This window comes from Sinohyriopsis cumingii, chromosome 13 (assembly GCF_028554795.1).
Source record: "Sinohyriopsis cumingii isolate HCF-2022 chromosome 13, ASM2855479v2, whole genome shotgun sequence".
NCBI lineage: Eukaryota > Metazoa > Mollusca > Bivalvia > Unionida > Unionidae > Sinohyriopsis > Sinohyriopsis cumingii.
Window position 1 is genome coordinate 42,100,251 of NC_142973.1, and position 23,411 is coordinate 42,123,661.

A 23,411-nucleotide genomic window follows, 5' to 3' on the forward strand; every position below is an offset into this window, starting at 1 on the left:
AAGTTATATATTGAAAATAATAAATAGTATCAGATGAGTTACACTACTAAAAGATATTTAAAACTGATTTGGTTTCGGTGAAATGTGGACGATTCCTGAATCTGTAAATTGCTCGAAGATTATTCGATTTTTTTAAAAAGTTAAAGGTACTTTTCTATCAAACTGGAATAATAAATCAAAAAATTCTTCCAAACTTTCTCTATATAAACATAAAAAATGAAATTTGGCCTCGAAGATTTTTTAAAACGCTTGTGCAACCACAAGCATCTATCAGCTTTGACACAACTCTGAGTGCCTTCCCATACTCTGAGGTAGGAAAGCAGTATAACCGATAAAAGTAAAAGATACTGTATGCTATGTGCTAACCATGATATAGATACTGTCTGCTGTGTGCTAACCATTATATGGATACAGTATGATCTGTGATAACCGTGATATAGATAATATATGCTCTGTGATAACCGTGATATGGATACTGTATGCTGTGTGATAACCGTGATATGGATAATATATGCTCTGTGATAACCATGATATGGATACTGTATGTTGTGTGATAACCGTGATATGGATAATATATCCTCTGTGATAACCGTGATATGGATACTGTATGCTGTGTGATAACCGTGATATGGATAATATATGCTCTGTGATAACCATGATATGGATACTGTATGTTGTGTGATAACCGTGATATGGATAATATATGCTCTGTGATAACCGTGATATGGATACTGTATGCTGTGTGATAACCGTGATATGGATAATATATGCTCTGTGATAACCGTGATATGGATACTGTATGTTGTGTGATAACCGTGATATGGATAATATATGCTCTGTGATAACCGTGATATGGATACTGTATGCAGTGTGATAACCGTGATATGGATACTGTATGATCGGTTTTTAGTTTATATTTATAGTTGTACATATAGCATTTGATAATAACGCAATATTTGTAATATATATTCTGTAAGCATGTGAATGCTAATGATAATAACTAATGAACTGAATATATGGCAAGAATTTAACAGCAGGGTGAGAGAATCACTGATGTTTCTAAAAGGATTATTCGTGTACAGGCGATCTTACACGAGTGCTGATTTCTTTCCATTCTTATATACTAACTAATGAATAATTTATGTTTTCCAGTCTTAGAGGTCGAAACACATGTAATAAAGGAATTGTAATGTTTTGCATTTAGATTACTAGATATGCCTTTGTTTTAGGTTTTTTGGGGGAGGGGTTTGGGGTTGTTTTTTTTAAACAAATATTTAAGCTTAGTTGATAATTTTAATATCAATCGGACGCATCCATCGAACGTCACACTTAGTAATCTTGTACTCAAACAACATGATTCCGGTTAAGGAAATGTCAGCATGACATAACATAGGGTTCGAATATTGCGCGATGGACTGTAACGAGACAGAAACGGTGACAACAGTACAAGCATTGGGTAAACACATACGCCTCGGAAAGTAAGGATGGTATTACCCGTTTTACGTCTGTTCTAGGTAAAGTTTGCTGAGGACAATGGGGCCATAGGTGTTATTCTGTACAGTGACCCAGCGGATTGCAATAGCCCAGGGGACGAGCGGTACTTTCCTGGAGGCATGTATCTACCAGGGAGTGGTGTACAGAGGGGAAATGTGGTTCTTGTAAAGGGCGATCTTTCCACACAGGGATATCCCTCGACAAGTGAGTATATAGTCTTTAACCAGAGATAAACTTTTACAAAAAATTTACTAATATTACCGAAATATAATAAAATCACTCTTAGATATTACAGCTATATATGCAATACATGTGTTCGAATTTGTCTACCCGCCGCACCTATTATATATATGGGGCGGCGGTAGACAAATTCGACCGCTCTGCAGTCAGTTTTGTCCAACATTAAGTTCACATATGCACAGTTGCCTTGTGCTGATACTGCTTGAGTCAATTAGCTACTGTTGAAATTTTGCATTAATTTGATATACGGGAAACACTGACATATCTCTCCTGTTTTGCACAGGCAGCAAGGTATACTTACGTGTGTGTTACTGCATTTAACAGCTTTTGGTTACTCTAAAACTTTAAATTTGCGTGTGTCTGTGTGTTTCCTCTTTTTTTGTGATAGGAAAATGTATTGCCATATAATATCCATCCTTTTTTTGAAGAATACATTTTGTCTATATTAAAGCACCTCGTGTAAATTTGGTGTTGGGGGTCATTCATACACTTGATGCATATGAAATGTCTGTCGGATAACAGTACCGAATTCATTAACAATTTTCTCACGGTTTTCAGATTATTCGTATCGTCCCAGTGAAAAAGAAATCTCCAAACAATTTCCATCGATACCATGCCATCCAATTGGATACGATGACGCTTATTTCTTACTTAGGTACGTTATATATTTTTCCAGTAGTGCTTTTACAGCATCAGTGGCTCAGAATCGAAGATGTCTTAATTTTAATGCATTTTATTATTTTTAAAGAAAATCTAAAGTTATTACTCTTTGAAGACTCTCTAACAGATCACGTTTTGCTTAATACGATACCACCAGCCGCTTGGGAAGAAGAAAGGCCACAAAGACGAAAAAAAAAAATGAGGTTGTCAATTCAAAAAGATTGAAATCTGGTCCTTGAAGTTCGGCTTAAAAAAAAAACAAAACGATTACGCGGTAATTAACGACAAAAGGGTAAGACAAAAGTAAGCAGACTCAAGTTTGCTTAAAATAACACAAATCTAGGTCATTAGTAGCTTGTGCATATTACAGGAGATGCAGAACTTTCTATAAGGTTATACCAAGCTTTTGGCCATATTACATATACAGTACAATGAATATCGACCACCTGCCAGGGAAACTGAAATTAACCACACACACACACACACACACATGCATGCATACATACATACTAGAGAGTTTCTAATTGCATCAATGAAAAGGTGTGAAACAAATCATTTACTTACCATATACTTTGAAACAACTGACCGTACTATATGAAACAAGTTAATTACAGGTCATAATCTTTGGAATAAAGCAGTCCTTATACATATAATATGAATCAAATCGACTTATACATATGCTTTGAAACAAATCAGTTGCTAATCATATATTTTAAAAATAAGCTGACATATATAATATGAAACAAGCATTTGTTGACCACTCACATTGAAACAGCATTGACTATATAATATAAATTACTGACAGTATATTGTTATGGTTAAAAGAAGATATGATGTAAAGATATCCATTGATAGTCCAATCCTACATATGTCATGGTTTCTTTTTCTTTTCCTTTTTTGTAGTTCATTGGTTTCTGGTGAAGTGTGGCAAGACTGGCAGGGAAGTTTGAATTTTACCTACCACTTCACAGGTCTAGTGGACAACAGGTAATCTCTTTTATACAGTACGAGGTAGTTACGTAGGCAGGCAGGCGGGCAGGCATGCCATACAGGTATATAGGTAGGTAGGTTGGTTGGTAGGTATGCAGTTAGGTAAGGATGGATGGATTTTGTACCTAACCGATTCTCTCTCTCTCTCTCTCACACACACACACACATACATACATACATACATACATACATACATATATATATATATATATATATATATATATATATATATATATATATATATATATATATATATATATAAACCCAATTTTTCTGAGACCGTTCTCTCTCCCTGTCTCACATACATATATTCATACACACACACACACACACACACACACACACTTTTTCTGGTAACGTTCTTAATAATTCATCTAAAGTGCATATAGTGTAAAAGAAGGTACTACATGCCAACATTGACATAATACTAACTTGTTTTCACGTGCTTTCAGAACGGTACTAATGGACATACAGAACGAGAACGTGTATCGCCCGATCTATAATGTCATAGCGAAAATTAGCGGGACCATTGAAGCAGGTATACAAAGTGATCAAAATAAACTGATAATATTGATAGTTCATGCTGCTACGTATTCAGAAAATGTGCTTTTCGAAATTCGTTCCTAGTTTTGATTTCTAGCCTTAGTTCTCTGAAACTAAAGTTTTTCTTTCTTTAACAATACCGCCTCTATTCAACAGGCATTACATGCGATGAACTCAAATGCACTAAAAACTCTGGAATGGAATTCAGTCATAGTGTATCACGTTCTCTAGATACGGTACGCTAGAGATTATTGAGTTTGGAGTAGTACGTAATAATCTGTAAGTTCCTGTCGTCTCCAAAGTTTACTTGGCTACAATGCTTAGGAAAGACAATAGGCAAACGGTTTTCACAGTTGACCTTTACACTTCTGGGATTCAGATATATATCTTTTGTGCATAATTAGTTGAACCGTTTGTCTCATTTCTTACTCCTTGTCTCACTCTCTCCTTATCGATTTTCGATAAATATTTTGACGTAAATAAATATAATGGATCAGAAATGAGCCTTAGATAATCTCAATGTAAATCGGCCGCAAATGGATCAACGCTAATATTCGTCATGTAACATCTACGTCTATGGTTCAATATGATTTTTTTAATACTATTCAGACGCATTCATAAGGTCCACAGCGGTTACAAGCATACATTTATAGTACCTGTAAACATGAATGAACAATCTTCATCTTAGATTTTCCAGAATTCGACTCAATATGCGTATTCAAAAGAGGAAATAAAAATAAGACATAAATTACGACAAAACATGTTAACTATGGCAAACATCTTAGATGTTGTTGCTTGTCTCCAAAATTACGATAACAACTTTCATTTACAATGCATGTTATTTACTTTCGAACACTAACAATCAAGGATCCATTTCGTATCCAAGGTGTATAGATTAAGCGTATTGTCTTGTCACAGCTTCCGATGAACCAACGTAAATTTGAAAGATATACATTAATGTATTGAATTAGAAAGACAAAAGGGATCACACATTTCGAAATTAAGGTTATTAATGTGCATTGATCAACTGAAATAAGATATATCACACATATTTTTAGAATATGATCATGAACCATTCAGAACTCTTTTCTCCGACCCGGGTTAAAGATTGATACTAAAATACAGAGTTTTCACTGCCTTAAAAACACGTGTTATTTGGTTTTAACCGTACTTGTTGCACGCTTGTACTACCTGTTCTTCAACTAGAGTTGTTCTGACGTCATATATATGAAGGCTACAGTATATGCCACATGACGAAGTCTATATCACTTCAGACAGAGCTGTTATATTTGGTTGCCATAGAGATGCGTGGGTGTACGGAGCGGTGGATCCCATCAGTGGAACCTCGATTCTTATGGAGACTGCCCGGATTTTTGCGAAGGTCTACAGCTCAGGTACGGAATATCAGATAATGCTGTGGCTTGAGTTTCAGTTTTTTCATAATAATATAAAAAAAATAATTAAATTACGAGTTTAATTATCTTGCATATGATATAGTTAAACTTATTGTAATCTGATACTTGTTGCGACTGTAGAATATGGGGTTAATACATTAGAGTACGAATTCATCACAATGGATTTTTTTCTTATTCTGTAAGTAGATTTGAAGAATTATTTAAATTTTATAAGAGCATCTACTTTTCTTTGTCATATAATACGAATCACTGCTTTTGTTGATAAAACTGTTACGACTTTGAGTCAATCCAAACGTTCGATTTCTGGATAAATATATCGAACAGAAAATAGTTTGAATACTCAAACTGAGGGTGAACATTTAAGATTGTGGTAAAGCCAGGTCTGTTAGTGGTTTCACAAAGCATCCGATCTTTTCCTCGACTTCATATTTTATTAATTGTGTGCGTGTGTTTAGAGGGAGAAGGGGCATTGTATTTGCCGATTCACTTTTGATTGAGCATCAGGCAAACACTAAACTGACGAAAACCTCACTTACTCATTTGCATCCAATTTTCTACAGGTTTGTATTTTTTCTTATAAAGTGTGTACCTTATTATTGATAAGAATATGAAATATATCATAAAATCGTGGGAAAACAAAACAGGTTGGCACAGATAGAATTTGTACACGTTGCATTAAAAAACTGCCTTAGTGTCCAACAAAGAATCGGTATTCAAAGCTGTCTCCAAGTCAAAAAAACCTGGAACTCCAGTTTTAATTATAAAGTGATATAGACGTTGTCCAGGATGTGACCCAGAAGCAGTCTATTGGGATTTCGAAAATACAACTATTAAGAACTGGTGATAGATATATGAAGCGTGGCGAGTGGTGAATTTATAACAAGAGTGTTAAATCATGGAGCCTTGTAAGATTACTTCTCTCTCTATTTAAAAGTTAAAATTCGATGATTTCGTTGCATTTTAAGAAATCTTCAATACTTCATTCAATTTAAGATGTTCCTCCCTACCTGTTCTAACAACATTAAACAATTGCCATTACATTTGCTGTCTCATATATTCATATCTATACAAATAAAATCCCAAACACTTAAAGAAATCACGTCGAGATTTTGTCAGCATAGCTGTGTAGTAATTATATACAAAGGCAGAGCACTGTAGCAATTGAGTCCAGTCAATCCCTTCACGTTTTTAGTCTACTGAAGACTGTGCGCATGTTGACCCATACTGTGAAATTCTAGTTCTTAACTTAATTTCCCTTGCATTTCACTGATTACCTACATCGGCGGATCAAGAAATATTGTTTAGGGGAGCATAAACAAATAGACAAGGGTCCATCGTCGAAAAGGTCACGGGCTATAACCCTATATACGCTCCGTTTTTCACCGGTGGTTGCTTTTGTGGAGATTTCCTCGTTTTCATGAATATTTGTAATCTGCCAAACCAATCAGTACAAGCGCGAGTAAATTTTATTTGCGACTGTGACGCAACATGACCTTTTACGCTGTTTGAATAACCCAATTAAAGTTTCTCTGCCAAGCACAGACATTTATCGATTGATAAAACGTGGACTTTTCTTGATATGTATAAGATTGTTACATTGTGTTGTTGCTGAATGCTTACTCGAGGAAACGTGGAAATCTCAGCACAGGCAGCCATAGTGGTACATGAGCATTGCGGATTATCGCCCGTGAGTTGCAACGATGAAAAGAGGTCTGTGGGATGAAGCTTTTGATGTGGGCCGATGGGTGAAGCTAATGGTAGCTTTCTGATTGTTAAGCATTTTCAGGGCACGCCTGTAACCATCTAACTGGCAAGAAAAGGTAAAATAATAAACGCCCCTGTTGTTTCGCACTCGTTTTGGGAGTCCCTTCCCCCTTCCATTCCACCCCTGACCTTTCTCACTCCCCTCCCCAACAAACAAAAACAAATATGCCTATCAGGCATGAGCATTGCCTAATACGTAAGTCAAAAACTTTGGTCAAATTGAAACAACAACAATAAAGAAAAAGAATATGTTAGCGATTAGAAGTTAGAGATTAAAACTGTATTAACCCTTTAAAAGTGTTAAAACAAATTTTAGCAATATTTCTACACCTTGAATTGCCTCTTGTTAAGAGTTGTCTATATAACATGATTTATAAGGATATCATACGCTGTGTATAACATGATTTATAAGGATATCATACGCTGTGTATAACGTGATTTATAAGGATATCATATGCTATGTAGAATATGATTTAAAAGGATATCATACGCTGTGTATAACATGACTTATAAGGATATAATTTGCTATGCATAACATGATTTATAAGGATATCATACACTGTGTATAACATGATTTATAAGGATATCATACGCTGTGTATAACGTGATTTATAAGGATATCATATGCTATGCATAACATGATTTATAAGGATATCATACACTGTGTATAACATGATTTATAAGGATATAATTTGCTATGCATAACATGATTTATAAGGATATAATACACTGTGTGTAACTTGATTTATAAGTATAGCATACGCTACGTATAACATGATTTATAAAGATAGCATACGCTACCGCAGGATGGAGGCCACGACGATCCATTGTGATATGCAGTTGGGACGCGGAGGAATATGGTCTGCTGGGATCATATGAATGGGTCGAGGTAGGAAACAATTCGTTCCACTCTTTTAGCTGTGGTTAAAACGCAGTGGTAATAATGAAACATACAATACAATTTCTGAATGTCTTTTGCACGTAATGAGTAAAATATTGTTTTTAAACATTCAGTTACCTATGTTCTTGTCATAATTCCCAATAAAATTCAAGCATGCTGTTACCATTATTATTCTCGTAATTCCTTACAATATTGCAAGAGCTAAAGTGAAACAAAATCTTGAAATCTGAAATATTCTCTGGAATAGAGAACCATAGATGGATACGAGTGTTCTTTAAATTCACGAATAAAATAAAAATTATTATTATTATTATTATTATTATTATTATTGAAATAGTAAGTGAATCGACTGCATAATAATCTTCATTCAAAGAATTTATAATAAATCTATTAACAAAATTTGTAATAAACTACATTTGCCCCCTTAAGTGTACGAAAAGAGGTAAAATTATATATATATATATATATATATATATATATATATATATATATATATATATATATATATATATATATATATATATATATATATATATTGCTTTTGTATAGGATAATATGAAATGGCTGCAGAATGAGGCTGTAACCTACGTAAACCTTGACTCCGGAATCTCAGGTAACCAGTTAGACTAGTGGTAATTGACTATTATTGGCATCATATGTGTGAGCATATATATATATATATATATATATATATATATATATATATATATATATATATATATATATATATATATATATATATATATATATATATATATATATATATATGTGTGTGTGTGTGTGTGTGTGTGTGTGTGTGTGTAAAGAGAGTGAGAGAGTAGAATTGATTACGGCGCCAATGGAAAACAATTTCACAAAGTTTCTAGGTTAACAAACTCTTTTTCAGGTCAGAAAGAAGTTTTGTCTATAAGACCAACACTTAACACAAATGCCCAGAGAAATCCTAATACCTACATGCTTGAATGACAGGCGAAAATCTAGATACAAAAATTTAAAGAGAAAGAAAGAAGAACAAATTGAAAAAAAGCGGTTAACTACTTGTCTATTTTTTGCTGTCATCAGCCCAACAGAGTTGTACAACAAAAACAGAAAAGGAATTATCATGTGTATCTCACAGAGAACCAAAACGTTTAAAATATATTTCTTAATTACCTACTCAGGAAATTTGGCTCCGATATTTCTTTTCTACCCAGAAGTTGTTTTCGGACGCAGAATTCACGGTGAACATTTCAAAATGAAGACATTATAACACTTGAAAGATAAGCTCACTTATAGTGAAGTAAGTTATGTTTGAAATTAAAACAAATAAAAGAAAACGTGGAGTAGTTCACAGGCGTGCCAGCGGTTTTGTAGCATAATGATAATACATAATACATTATGACTATATATATATATATATATATATATATATATATATATATATATATATATATATATATATATATATATATATATACGCAGAACCCCGAGAACAGTTCGTTTAAGTAGTGGTATCGTCAGTCACGGGAAGAAATTAGAAAATATATTTATATATTTTCTATTTTTCACAGGAAAAATGTTATATATCTGGAATGAGGACCAATTAACCTCGAGTACAAATCACCTACTATAGCTCACAAGAGATAATTATGCAATATGAAACACAACAGATCGAGTCCTAGACTTGGTGTCTTTCGTAAGGCATAACTAATTGAACAAATGCTTCCTTTCTACTAAGCATACTTTCCCATAAACCTATTTACCCTAATCTAATTGCCACAAGGACTTTCGAAGATTGCACCACATTCATTGGTAAGGGGCGTGGACAGATTACGGACAAGTAGCACAAGATCATACAAAATTTAAGAGTTCACGTTATTAATTATATGGACAAGCCATTCTAGAAATGAAAGAGAATAAAAGAGTACACATGGGTTGGGCTGTCTATGATTGGTTGATAACGAAAAGTAAAATTTTAGTATAAAAAACAGCTTATCCTTTCTGTAACTGAAAAATTAGAAACGATGTTTTATCAATGAAATTTACTTTGAAAGAATTTACTTTGGAATACGCACTATCAAAATTGGCACCTAATATTTTATATGTTTAGTCGAAAACATGTTTCAAGCAAATTTAGATATAAAACACGACGCGGCTTGTATGGTTTTCTCTACAGAAGCTATCATCCACGATATGTCTAAGTTTTGAAATATTTGAGCGTGCGCATTTATAAATGTAAAGCTTTTGAAATTTTAATATCAAGGCGTTTCCATAGGTTTATTTTGGGAGCTGAATAAGTCCCGCGATCCCTTATGCGCCGAACCGTTGAAATATCGATCAAATGATGCTCGTGCATATGTTGTCATAAGCCGATAAATCAGCCCCTCGCCAGTGATGATATTGATTGACGGTTTAGGGGTTGATGTCACCCATTCATTAAAACCTGTAAAAATCTGCAGACAGTTCCGGATGCACACATCGGTGTACATTTTATACACTTGCGGCTTTGGAGCTAACGTCGGCTGATGGAATTTTTTTTTTTGTGGTGGCATGCACATTATATTTCCGGAGCCAGTCCTATGCTTAGCGACTTGTAAATTCACGTGGAATAGCACAACCCACTGTCCTGTTGCCATTTTGAATTTTGCGCTGAATATGGCTGTACGTGTCTAAAATGTAGGTATGTTCCGAAAAGATTTGCATGCAGCAGACTTGAAAATTTTACTGAACCGGTGACATCAGACCCACATATTTTCCATCAGTATCAACACATATTTCGGGTGGATGGGTGATTTATCGGACTAATGTTGTCATATAAACCGAGTGCCGAAGGTGTATGGTTACGCTTTCAGGTGCAAGATTCATGGCATGTCTTTACGGATATGGTCTCACTCCACAATTTTGTTTTCCTTCTGTTTCATGCATAAGCAGTTGACAGTATTCTATTTTCATCATGACTGATACAATTCTACCGCCTTTTTTTTTTTACATACGAATCTTATTTAAAACGGTTCTGAATATTAGTGTGCGGTACAGCAATGTTCTGTACCGGTGTACGTCAAGTCGGTGTAACCCCTCAAAGTACTTCCCATATACATCTGCATACTTTCGCAGTGTGATTATCCAATAATTTAATGAAATTTCTTTTTGGTATGTTACATTTTTATTATGTTACAAATTAATTTTTTGGTATGTTAAAAATCCATTTTTGGTATGTTAAATTGTTCAACATTGGAAAACCACTTCCAACCGCATGTTGGTTTTCAAAATTTGCCTACCCCTCAGCGAATATTTGATAACGGGATTCAGGCTAAGATCATTGCTGTATATAGGATATAGTAATATTTAGATTCTGTGCTCCTTCAGGACGTCTGTCACGACGGTAGAAGTATTCACCGGTGCAATGTCATGGATACTTCGCGTAATAATAAGCGCCTAATCTTTAGAAGCTCTAAGCGCTTTACAACATCAGACAAAACCTATAAGATAAAAAAAAACAAAACATATAATGACATGATTACAAAAACAAACACCATGAAATTAGAAAACATAAAAAAAACATGCTGAGAATATTTAAGGTAGGAAACATTATTAGGTCTTTAAGTTTGTTCTTGCAGTCAAAATAAGTGAGTTTTGAGAGCACTCCTGAATGGGATCACTGTGTCTATGTGTCTAAGTTCAGTGGGCAATTCATTCCACGTTGCTGGGCCCTGGTATGCAAAAGAACGCTGTCCATATGACTTTGTTTTCATAGTGAAAATAATAAGTATACGATTGCCAGGAGAGGAACGTAAGTATCTTGCTGGTGTATACACATGGGTGAGGTCTTATAGGTATGTTGGACTAGAGTTCGACAGTGAAACGTAGCACAGAGAACACATTTTGTGTTTGATTCTGGATCGAATGGATAGCCAGTGTATAGTACAGAGCAGCGGGGAGGTGTGCTCTGATCGTAGTACTCTAAGTATGATCAGAGCAGCTGTGTTTTGAACTTTTTGAAGTTTCTGGAGCAGATATTGAGATGAACCAGACATAACTGAGTTACAATAGTCCAGTCTTGAAAGTACTAATGAACACACAAGTGTTTTAGTGGCATCAACTGAAAGATATTCGCGAATTGAGATGATGCGTCTCAGCTCAAGATATGCATCCTTGCATATGTTCATGACATGTTGGTGCAATGTGAGAGTACTGTCCAGAGTAACACCTAGGTTTCGTACTGATTGTGTGAATTTAATGTTGGTGTTGCTGATATTTATTGTTTGAGATAAAGGATGTGAATGAGAAAGTCTTTGTGTTGTGATCAGAATGGCCGCAGTTTTATCATCATTCATCTGCAGCTTGTTACATGTCATCCATGATTTCACATCAGAAATGCACCTCTCTACACCTTGGATGGTAACATGAAATTCAGTTGGGTGGCTAGATTTGTATATTTGGGTGTCATCAGCGTACAATTGGTGAGACACTGGATGATGATCTATGACACTTGAGAGCAACTGAGTGTACAGAATGAAGAGAACGGGTCCAAGAACAGATCCCTGTGGAACACCACAACATAGATCAACTGGACTGGAGTGTATTCCATTTGCAGATACAATTTGTGTCCTGTTGACCAAGTAGGACTTGAACCACAGTAAGGCTGTATCATGAATGCCAAATACATGCTGGAGACGGTGAAGTAATATGTCATGGTCTATTGTGTCAAATGCTGCAGACAAATCAAGGAGGGTGAGGACTGTAATCTTTCCGCTATCCAACGCAGAGAGAATGTCATTAACTACTTTTAGAAGAGTAGTTTCAGTACTGTGGCAAGGGCGATATGCAGATTGTACATTGCTAAAAAGACTGTTTGAATTCAGATGAGATACAAGCTGGGATAGAATAACCTTTTCTTAAATTTTTTATATGAATGGGAGATTAGAAACTGAGCGGTTGTTTTTTAAGTCGTTATGGTCTAGCGTTGGTTTCTTCAGCAGAGGCTTTACAATGGCAGTTTTGAAAAATGATGGGAATTCCCCAGATGAGAGAGAGGTATTAATAACATCAGTTAGTGAAGGCAATACTGAATCTAAGCACTCAAGCAGCAGTGATGTTGGAATTGGATCAAGTTCACATGACTTTGGTGCACTCTTCATCAGGATTGTACGTACGAAATCCATAGAGACAGGTTGCCGCTAATGGTTGCCGCTCAAATTCTGTATCCCAACTGTATGGTGACGACGAGTCAATTGGAATTGTGGTGTCAGGCTTATCTCTAATGGTTTGTACTTTGTCACGGAAGAAATTTGCAAACATGTCCGGAAGGTCGACTGGAGAGAAGGTAGTTGGAAGTGGTGTAGATTTGTTCCTTGACATTAGCTTGTTAGTAATCTCGAAGAGCTCTTTGCAGCTGGAACTTTCCATGATCTTAGTAGTGTAGTGGGCTGATTTCGCTGCATGGACTATATTTGTGACATTCTTCCGGTGTCCAGACAGGTGGTTCGATAGTGCTCCAAGACTTTTGGCAACGTTTTGGAGGTATAAAAATGTCCAGCGACAAAAGCAGCCAGGCCCATGTACCTGGATATCCGGGCCTTGTACATAGAAAAATAATGCGTAAAATACTTTGTTAATGGTCAGACTAACTCAGACAATTTGAGGACTTGGCTCTTTCTCTCTGAAACAAACCGTACTATTGTCACTTGTGTCTGATTTAAAAAAAGAGTAATCTATGTTTCACCACTTGATAGTATAATTTAAACGTCCCTGGTTACTTTTTTCATATTTGGCACGTACGTCATGCACACATATAACTAAAGTGTCGGATGTGCTGCGCGTGCAACTGCACATCATTTTATACGTGTCATGTGCGTGTGTGTGTATTTTGGATTTTTAACGCAGCTTTAACAATTTTTCAGTCATATCGCTACGATGCCTGCAGTGTGACAGCTTATAGTGATGTCTTGCACTAGGGCATCATGCCGCAGACATATAGCATGATGTCCCCCACGCCCAATCTCATTTTCCTGACACCGGGCCGACCAGTTCTAACACTATCCTCTTAATGCTGAGCACCAAGCGTGACAGCTGCTAATACCATTAGTCTTTGGTATGACTTGGGCGGGGATCGAACTCAAGATCTCCCGCATCTGAAGTGAACACTCTAACCAAAAGGCCACCGTAGCGGTCCCATATAAAATGTTATGTTTGTCTATTGACTGGCGTTAAATTTGTTGACAAGCTCGAAGAAACATAATTTCTAACAAAATATTTAGAATCTCAGATGCTTCTCGTATTAAACCACCTCATTTAAAAAAATCATGAAAAGTTTCATTATAAGTTGACCTTCTCCTTTTGTTGTATTACCAATGTTAAAAAAAATGATGTAAATGATATAACAAAAAAGCGTGATCTTGAAAACAGTGTCATTTACATCGTTTTTAATGAAAACAGCAAGTAAATCCATCGTTTTCTTTACTTCCATGAAGTTCACATCATACCCATTCATAATTCTCAAAAAAGTAGCTTTACCAATTATGTCTACTGTTTTCATTAAACAAAAAGCAAATCCAACCTTATTTACAGTTTAATAAAGTTCAGATTCTACCCTCTCACAATTATTACAATCTGTAACTTTACCAAATAACTCAGTTGCACACTGACCATAACACTCCATGTAAACAAGGCATTATTTTTTTTTATAACTTCCGGATATTGGTCAACCTCAAGGTGGTGGTAAGTGGGGGTAATTGTGGTCTGAGGCCATATAATTAATTTTTATTTCCCTTGCCTTTGTAACAAACATGTAACTTGCTTCAATCATGCTATGTGACGCAGAAGCATGGATTCATTATTTCATAACACCAGAAAGAAACTATATATATAATTGTCATGCGCCCTACTTGCGTGTTTTGACATCACTGGTAAATAATGATTAAAATAAAGTTCATCTGTGTAATTCTTGAGATTCTTTATTAGTTTTTCAATGTTTGTAAATGTAAAAATTTAACCTCATATTTTATAGGATTAGTGAAGTTATGAGTTTGAAAATAGAATCCAAACGTCATGAACGGTCGAAGCGAAGACCATTCATTTTGCGGGAAACGGGTTTTATTTAGTCTTCATGACTTCATGAAATCATACAAATGATGAAGTTGAATGAGAAAATTTTAAATTTCTTTCACATTGATATTTTGATAAAATAAGAAAAGAATTATCATTTATATTTTATTTATAAAAAAAAAACGTTTAGAAGAAAAGTATTGATTAGTGCATGTTTCACTAGGGAATATAGAAACAAATATCGCGTCTTACATTGTGCCCTAGTATCAAACTAAAAATCAATGCAGAAGGTTGTTTCGAGTCCAACGCAGAATAGGGTTATCGCTTATTATAATAAAGAATAACCATAACGACGATCGAGAATTTTCTGCTACGACAATGTTATATATCACTGTAATTTAGAGACTTACCGGAATCGAACTTAAAATAAAATCCCCTTCTAATCTCTTGTACAACAGTTGCTTATCCCTACCATTTTAATTTTTTTTTTTTTTCTTTATTTTTTCAACCGAAAATTTTGTTGCAAGCCAGTGTATGTTTTGGGATTTTATAAAGCCTAGATTCAGTACCAACAAGTCAAATATCAAATATAAAGTACAGTTGATATTGTAGCCACTTTAGAGTGTGCGTTGCCAGATCCAAGAGTATACTTGAAACAACTAAACTTCAAACCACAAAAGAAAAGGACGAAAAGCACCGAAATTACACAAAGATACATATTTTGTCTTTTCAAGTTCTCGATGATTTACATTTTACTTACATGATATGTGAAAGGGAATGAAGGGAAATTTACCCCAACTACACTTTACGATAATAAGACATTTTAAAATATCGTTCAGTTCACTTATCTCGATCAAGCAAACAACCTCTATGCAGAATTCGGGCCATAAACACAATTTGTTGTACAATTTGAGGCCATATGGAGAAAATCAAGATAAAATTTCGTATATATCAGTAGACATTTTCTGATGATTAGATCCGCTCCTGTATCAGACCATATAGGATTGAATCTGCAGATTCAGGCAAGAACACGTGGTCATTTTTCTCTTCGAGATATGAAATTGCTTAAAAGATTGATGAATTGATACAAAATTTATTCAGTTTTAATTAAAGTACCAACAACAAAAATACGAAAAAAGAACAAGTCTGCACGTTTTCTCAAACATAAAAGCAGCACGCAAAGAAACGGTATTCATCTCTCTCTCTTTCTCTCTCTCTCCAATAATGTTGGATTTAGTCGGCATAGTCGGCATTTCAAGTGGCACACTGGAGTTGTGGGCTTAACACCGTTTTCAGCACATGATAGGCTATACATGGCGGCCGATGTAATTTGCGGATAAAGAACCCTGGAAAGCCCAGGTAAGAACCACCGACCCACAGGAAGCTACTGGCAGGCTTTTTAACATACCCACGTAGGCCGAGTCCAGGAATCGAACCCGCATGAATAAAGAATAAATGGCAGTGATCGGAATGCATGCGCTTTGACCAATCGGCCACCTTGGACCTCTATACTTGAATGTATCCATGGACAAGATGATACAGGTTGTGATCCATGTAACAGCAGGATCAATAGGCTATAGAAAATAGTTAAAATAGTTAAAATAAAACATGTTAAAATAGTTGGTATTACGATTGAAGACACAAGATCTGACACCAAAAATAAGTAAAAGTAAATAGAATTAATAAGTAAATACTATAGTGTTTGTTCAAAATGATTCACAGCGGTGAATCTGAGACAGTTTAACTAAACAATGAACTAAGTTCAGTTAATTTCGAAAGAGTTATCTAAGCTTGTATTAATGAAGTCATGCAACAGGGATAAAGGATTTCATTTATCCAACAAGCTTTATCAAAAAATTGATCGAAAATTTTTTAAAGTAGAAATTTCAGAAAGTATGCGCTGAACATGAGAGAAATTGTTCATATATTCTCTGAGAAAGGTAGATTTTCTTTTCAGTTTGTTGTATTTCGCACCTTGTAAGTCATGTATTTGGTCACGCTTACCTGGAAAGTCGGGTGATTGCAATCTCGTAGATTTCGCGCTCAAATATCGAGGCAAGTGACAGAATACAACTTTCTAACATGACAATTGTACAGATCCCTTTTTTTTTTATTGCCAATTTTGCCAGCTTTGTTTTGAGTCTGCAAGAAGGTCTAGCTGCAAAACCAGTCTCATAGGCGTGGTCGCGAATTGCATTTACATCTCGTATATCTTAAACAGGTACGAGAGAGAGATTTTTATTTTAAAATTGAAGGAAGCCGCAGCCAGTTAAAACGAATTTTTTACATATAAACGGAGGAATTGATAATAATAAACAAATGAACTTTACTTAGGAATTTATCCTTTCTCTAAAATATCGATATAAATGGATTGGTGACACACTACCATAATTAATAATTTCTGACGTATTTGTAATTTACAATAAAGTAATGGAACGTGCATTTTCTACAGTTGGATCTTACATTCTTGTGTCTGCAATACCATTTACGTAAGAAAACAATGCAAATTAATCTCAGTAGGCCTACAATATATATATATATATATATATATATATATATATATATATATATATATATATATATATATATATATATATATATATATATATATATATATATATATATATATATATAATACATCTTTCTGACATGACAGTTGTACAGATCCTTTTTTATATTTTATTTCATTTTATTATTTTATTTTATTATTTTATTATTTTACTAATTCAAGTTTCATTAGAGACTCGTGTATCTTTTAGATCCTGTCATATATAACTGTTATGATAATGCATATCATTTATGACGTTACGTAATGACGTAATTGTTGTTTTAAAATAAAAGACGTCATCCGTTACTTTCAAAACATTTCGTGCCTGAAGAAGCATAAATTAAATACAAAACTAGTTGCACAGAATTTTCGGCATTTGTGTTAATTTTTATCACATATATAACAACATCTCTAAAATCATATATCAATATCCTCTGCTTAAAGCGTCCCTTTGTTCTCTCTCACGACATTTACCTCTCATATTATGTATATTTTGACATTTCATTCTGTATATGAAATGTTCTACTCCCACGTCATTGCATTTTAGGATAAACCGGATATTGTCTCGTTGACTCGTTTGCTAATACTCTGTTAATTTGCCCTTACGAGATTTTCAACATTTTATGCTATTCTGCAAATATCAGCCATCAAATTAAACTGGCAATCACATATCTAATTGTTTACATGAAAAGCGTTTTAATAGCCTTTTAGATTCTTCAATCAATCAATCAATCAATACTACTACTACTACTAATAATAATAATAATATTAATAATAATGACATTTATAATCAGTAAAATATATTTACTTTATTTTTTGTTAAATCCTACTTACAGGTAATGATACATTCAGCAGCAGGACCGTACCGTTGCTTCACGATGCAGTGTACAAAACCTTAATGGAGGTACGTAACGTAATTATAATCCACCATTACCCCATCTCATTCGCCTCATGTGAAGCGATGCAAATTCGCATGTTTTTGCTTCTGTCCGTCCGTATGTCCTTCTATTTCTCCATCACATAGTTGTGCTGGTCACCTCTAAAGTAGCATGAGACATGAGTGCAGCTTGTAACAAAGGCATATCATTGTACAATGGGCGTGCCTTGGAAATTATTCCGGTCACGTCTTCCAGATCGAGTTTTCTTGTTAACCTCGCATGTGTTTCGTACTCATGGCAATGCTGTGAGACGTTTTGTAGATATAAAAATTAATTGCAAACTGAGTTATCGTCATCAGGGTAGGTTTTTTCTTTAAGTTATCACCGCACCTGAACATCAAGAACAAGGTGTAGGTCACTGGTTGTCATTTTTTGTTGTGTCTGCACCATTGTAGGCTTATGTGGGGTGCGGTTTTGTAGGTTGATTCGTGTATAACGGCACACTATCACATGAAGAACTATTTAACGCCAAGGCAACGGATGTATTTCCTAGCCAAGAGACATATTGCGGTAGCCGAATCGGACTTGTACAGGCAAGATTCGAACCCACAACCCAGTGGTTGAGATCAACAAGCAGACCTCTGATCCACTGCGAGGGTGGGATGGGTTTGGGAGGGTAGGTGGATTAGATGATGATGACATTTGAAGAAGGTTTCAAGCTTTGCTCATATTAGAAATTTATATAGGTAACCATCAGAAAATATTTCGATCAAAAATGAGGGAGGCATGTCTATGCACATATGCATCGCGATATGAAAACGACAACATTTTACAATGCACAATGACAATTTTCTTGTCCCTCCTGCACAACATCTCTCGCTTATATAAATTTATCGTGAGAGGAAAGCTATCATTATAAAAAGGAACAAAGAATCCAAGGTGATTCCATGTTTACTGTACTCTACCTCCAGTTAAGGGGCCCCGAGTGGCCTAGTGGTCTAAAGCGCTCTCCGTTACGGATCATTGCCTCTCACCTCTGTCTGCGAGGGTTCGAGTCTTGGATTCAGCCAATGTGGATATGTGAGAAAGCTTGCCAGTAGCTTCTAGTGGGTCGGTGGTTCTTTCCGGGGTCTTCCCGGGTTCTTCCTCCACCATTAATACTGGCCGCCATGTATCGTGTGCTGAAAAATGGCGTTAAACCCTACAACAACAACAACCTCCAGTTACTTTTCTTTCATACCGTTATTCATTCATTTAATCATTCATTCATTCATTATTCTTTCAAAATTACTGGTTCAAAAATTTCTATTTAGCAATATAATGTTTGAACTAATTTTCTGGCAATATATATATATATATATATATATATATATATATATATATATATATATATATATATATATATATATATATATATATATATATATATATATATATATATATATATACTAAAAATTATATTTTATTTTGATGTTTGAAAATTTAAATTCTCTCTAACACATACGTACACACATAAATATATATATCGTTACTGCTATTCATCCTATATATATATATATATATATATATATATATATATATATATATATATATATATATATATATATATATATATATATATATATATATATATATATATATATATATATGTTAGAGAGATTGTTGTGATCAGCACTCGACTTCTATTGACAGTTGCCTTCCCCTTACGATTCGTCTGTCACGTTTCTCAAAGATTGGCGATCCAGAAGTGAATTACCACACCCAAAGTGAGTAGACTTTACTGTACCTAGCTTGATTAGAAAAACTAAAAGCTATCTGACCGAGATTTAGAAATCAACTACTTGACCTCAAAGGGTTCAGTGTTATCATTTCAACTAAGTGCACTTCAGAACGTTCTCCATACCTACATGCAATTATGCACATTTTGAAAGAAAAACAAATTTAAAAAAAAAATATTTTATCAAAACGTAAAATAAAGGATCACAGATTCCATAAAAATAAACATAGATTGTTAAGGTTTTTTATGACGAAAAGTATCGACTTACATTTAGTCATCGCGCAGATTAGCCTGCCTGGTTATAACTATGTTGAACTTCATTGGGGAAAATATGCACCTCACTCTTAGCATTGATATCGCACGAATATTTTTTAATTTATTTCTCATTCTTTCTATTTATTTTTCTTCCATATTAAAATTGTACATTTATTTTTATGGTTGATCTTCGTTGTTTTGAAACTGTTTGAGTCCAAGTGTTGTATTCATGATCGTGTAAACGACGACGTGCCAACCTGGTCAACATGTCTGTTAATTGCTGTATATTTCTTAACAGATTTCGAAAGTACATTATAAATAGATGGAAGATATAAGGCGGCAATTTTAACAACATCCAGCTGTATGGTAAAGAGAGACTAAAGTATCAAAGGGGAAATTAAATATTTATGTTTCTTTATAATGTAATACATTCTTCGTCAGAGACAAAATGTTATTATTTTAACCCTCGCGATGCTTTAAAGTAACTAAATATATGAACAAAAATTGTCAAATGCTTGTACTCCCTTTCATAAAAGTTCATACGAAAAGTAGCTAGTGATCAGTGCAAAATATTTTAGTTATCCATGCTCAGTTGATGTAAGAATCACCTTTCTAGAGACTTGTATTAGTCATGACTGCTCAGTAAAAAGGTGAAACCCAGCACAGACCAGTCTAAGCGAACTTAAACGATAGGATATCCTTTAAATGTTATCTCTTGCGCCAAAATGACGTATCCGATAAAAATGAAAATAACAATATCTTTAAAAGAAAACAAGACATATCCAAAAAAAGATGAAACTGGCGACGACGCTATTAGTAAAAAACAAAACAATGGTAACAATGTCATACGTAGTCATATGCAAAGACTATAGATAGCAGATCGTATATTTTATTTGTTATTATAATTTTTAACTTTAGTGGTCATAGACCGGAAAAGAGTATGGGATGGTCTGTTGTCTGTCGTCCACCCGTGCGTTACCAAAAGTTCGTTACTGCTATTCATCCTAAGCTACTTCGAGGATTGCCATGAAACATTACAAAGCTCATTTATCTGACGTTCTAGTCTGTCCTAAATAAAATGGTGTCGCTTGGACTTACAATATGGACATAGCTGTGATCGTCTTGAAAATATTGTTATCGCTACTTCTTTTGAATTAATGGTCCTGACGACATGGGGGTTTACTAAAAGACTTATTATGATGTTTAGTTGGTCTTATACGAAATTAGGACAGATCTGATGTCCAATATGAAAATATTGTTATCGCTTCTCCTACTGAAAGGAAATTATATTGATATGGGATCTTCACCAGAAGACTTCTTATGATGTGTAGGTGGTTTTAAATGAAAATGGTATCAATCTGATGTCTAATATTACCACCACAGTAGACATCTTGAAAAAAAAGCTATTATTAGTCCTTCTGAACGGATAGTTGTCTCAACATGGTTTTTTTTACTAAACAACTAGTCTAGTTGGTCCTAAGTGTGTCATTCAGACGTTCAGTATGCCTGTCACAGTGTCCATTTTGAAAATCTTGCTATCACTATTTCTCCTGAATGAATGGTTTTATCATCGTGCGGTTTTCGCTGAAAGGCTTAATATAATATCCAGTTGTTCGTACATGAAAATGACGCAGATCCGACTTCTAACAGACTGCTTCAACGGCCATCTTGAAAATCTTGTTATCACTACTTCTTGATGGTTGGTCATATCTACATTGTGCTTTCACCTAAAGACTTCTTATGATGTCTAGTTAAGTGGAAATAATGTCAGTCTGATATCTAATATGCCCACCCCCTATGGCTTCCCTCTTAAAATTCTTGTCATCGTTACTCCCTCCATAAACGGAAAGTCATATCAGAATGGGGTTTTCACCAGAAGACTTTTTATGATGCATGGTCGTTCCTAAGCGAAAGTGTTGCCATGCTGAAATCCAATATGTCCACCAAGTCAGTTAATTTGAAAATATTTGTATCGGTGAAGAATATTAAAGATGGTTTCAACACTAAGCAGTAAAAGGGAAGAAAGGGTCTTATCTGGAATTCCTGTAGTTAGAGAGAAGATAAATCTTAAAACTGGTTGCTATCAAGTGCCGTATTCTGCAAGAGAAATTGTATTGGACACGCAATTAATATAGCGTTCTGTAAGCACATTTCTAACAATTCTGACTTGAGAATCAGTGGGTTTTCACATAATTTCTACGAAAGTTATCCCAGCAACAACTATATTACTGCAATTGGGCAAATTAATCATTTATGCAGATATTGACTAAATCTCTAGACACAGAGTTTTGTCATATGTTTAGTTTGGCAGTTATAAAGCTTATTTGTTGCTTAAGAACATTATGAACGTCAAGACTGTCTGTAACATATGGGGTTATACTTATACACCATATTTATGGTGAGCATGCCAGTGGCATATCGTACTTACCAATATAAAATTGCGAAGTTCTGCTCTCTCTCTCTCTCTCTCTCTCTCACACACACACACACACACACACACACACTCAAAAATAAGTCATGAAGAAAGGAAAAGTACCCAAGCCATCTGTATCAAAATCGCCATGTACATTGGAGACAAAGGGAAAATACCTAATTCGCCGTAGAAACATAGTGTTATATACAATTAGGACTACTAATGAACTAAGTTGCCATTTTGGAATAATAGTAGTGGTTGAAATCCTGTATCGACGTTAACACTGATTTGAGGCAGTATGCTACAAACGACTTCGTTGTTAAGGACTTGATTAAAAGAATTAATAAAAGTATTCGGTTGTTATGTTGTTATGGGGTTTAACGCCATTTTTCAGCACAATATAGGCTATACATGGCGGCCAGTATTAATGGTGGAGGAAGAACCCGGGAAAACCCCGGAAAGAACCACCGACCCACGAAAAGCTACCGGCAAACTTTCTCACATATCTAC

The 23,411-nt window shown here is 34.8% G+C and overlaps 1 protein-coding gene across 1 annotated transcript in view; it reads left to right on the top strand.

Moving 5' to 3' along the window:
- The window catches only part of LOC149785288 (N-acetylated-alpha-linked acidic dipeptidase 2-like), a 61,757-nt gene that overhangs the window by 20,931 nt on the left and 17,415 nt on the right, over positions 1 to 23,411 (top strand). The window contains exons 5-13 of the mRNA XM_089979162.1: positions 1,515 to 1,698; positions 2,293 to 2,389; positions 3,298 to 3,381; positions 3,837 to 3,922; positions 5,202 to 5,321; positions 7,913 to 7,995; positions 8,557 to 8,620; positions 18,415 to 18,482; positions 20,149 to 20,222. Of these exons, the coding sequence (XP_089835288.1) occupies positions 1,515 to 1,698; positions 2,293 to 2,389; positions 3,298 to 3,381; positions 3,837 to 3,922; positions 5,202 to 5,321; positions 7,913 to 7,995; positions 8,557 to 8,620; positions 18,415 to 18,482; positions 20,149 to 20,222 (860 nt within the window). The remainder of the gene's footprint in view (positions 1 to 1,514; positions 1,699 to 2,292; positions 2,390 to 3,297; positions 3,382 to 3,836; positions 3,923 to 5,201; positions 5,322 to 7,912; positions 7,996 to 8,556; positions 8,621 to 18,414; positions 18,483 to 20,148; positions 20,223 to 23,411) is intronic.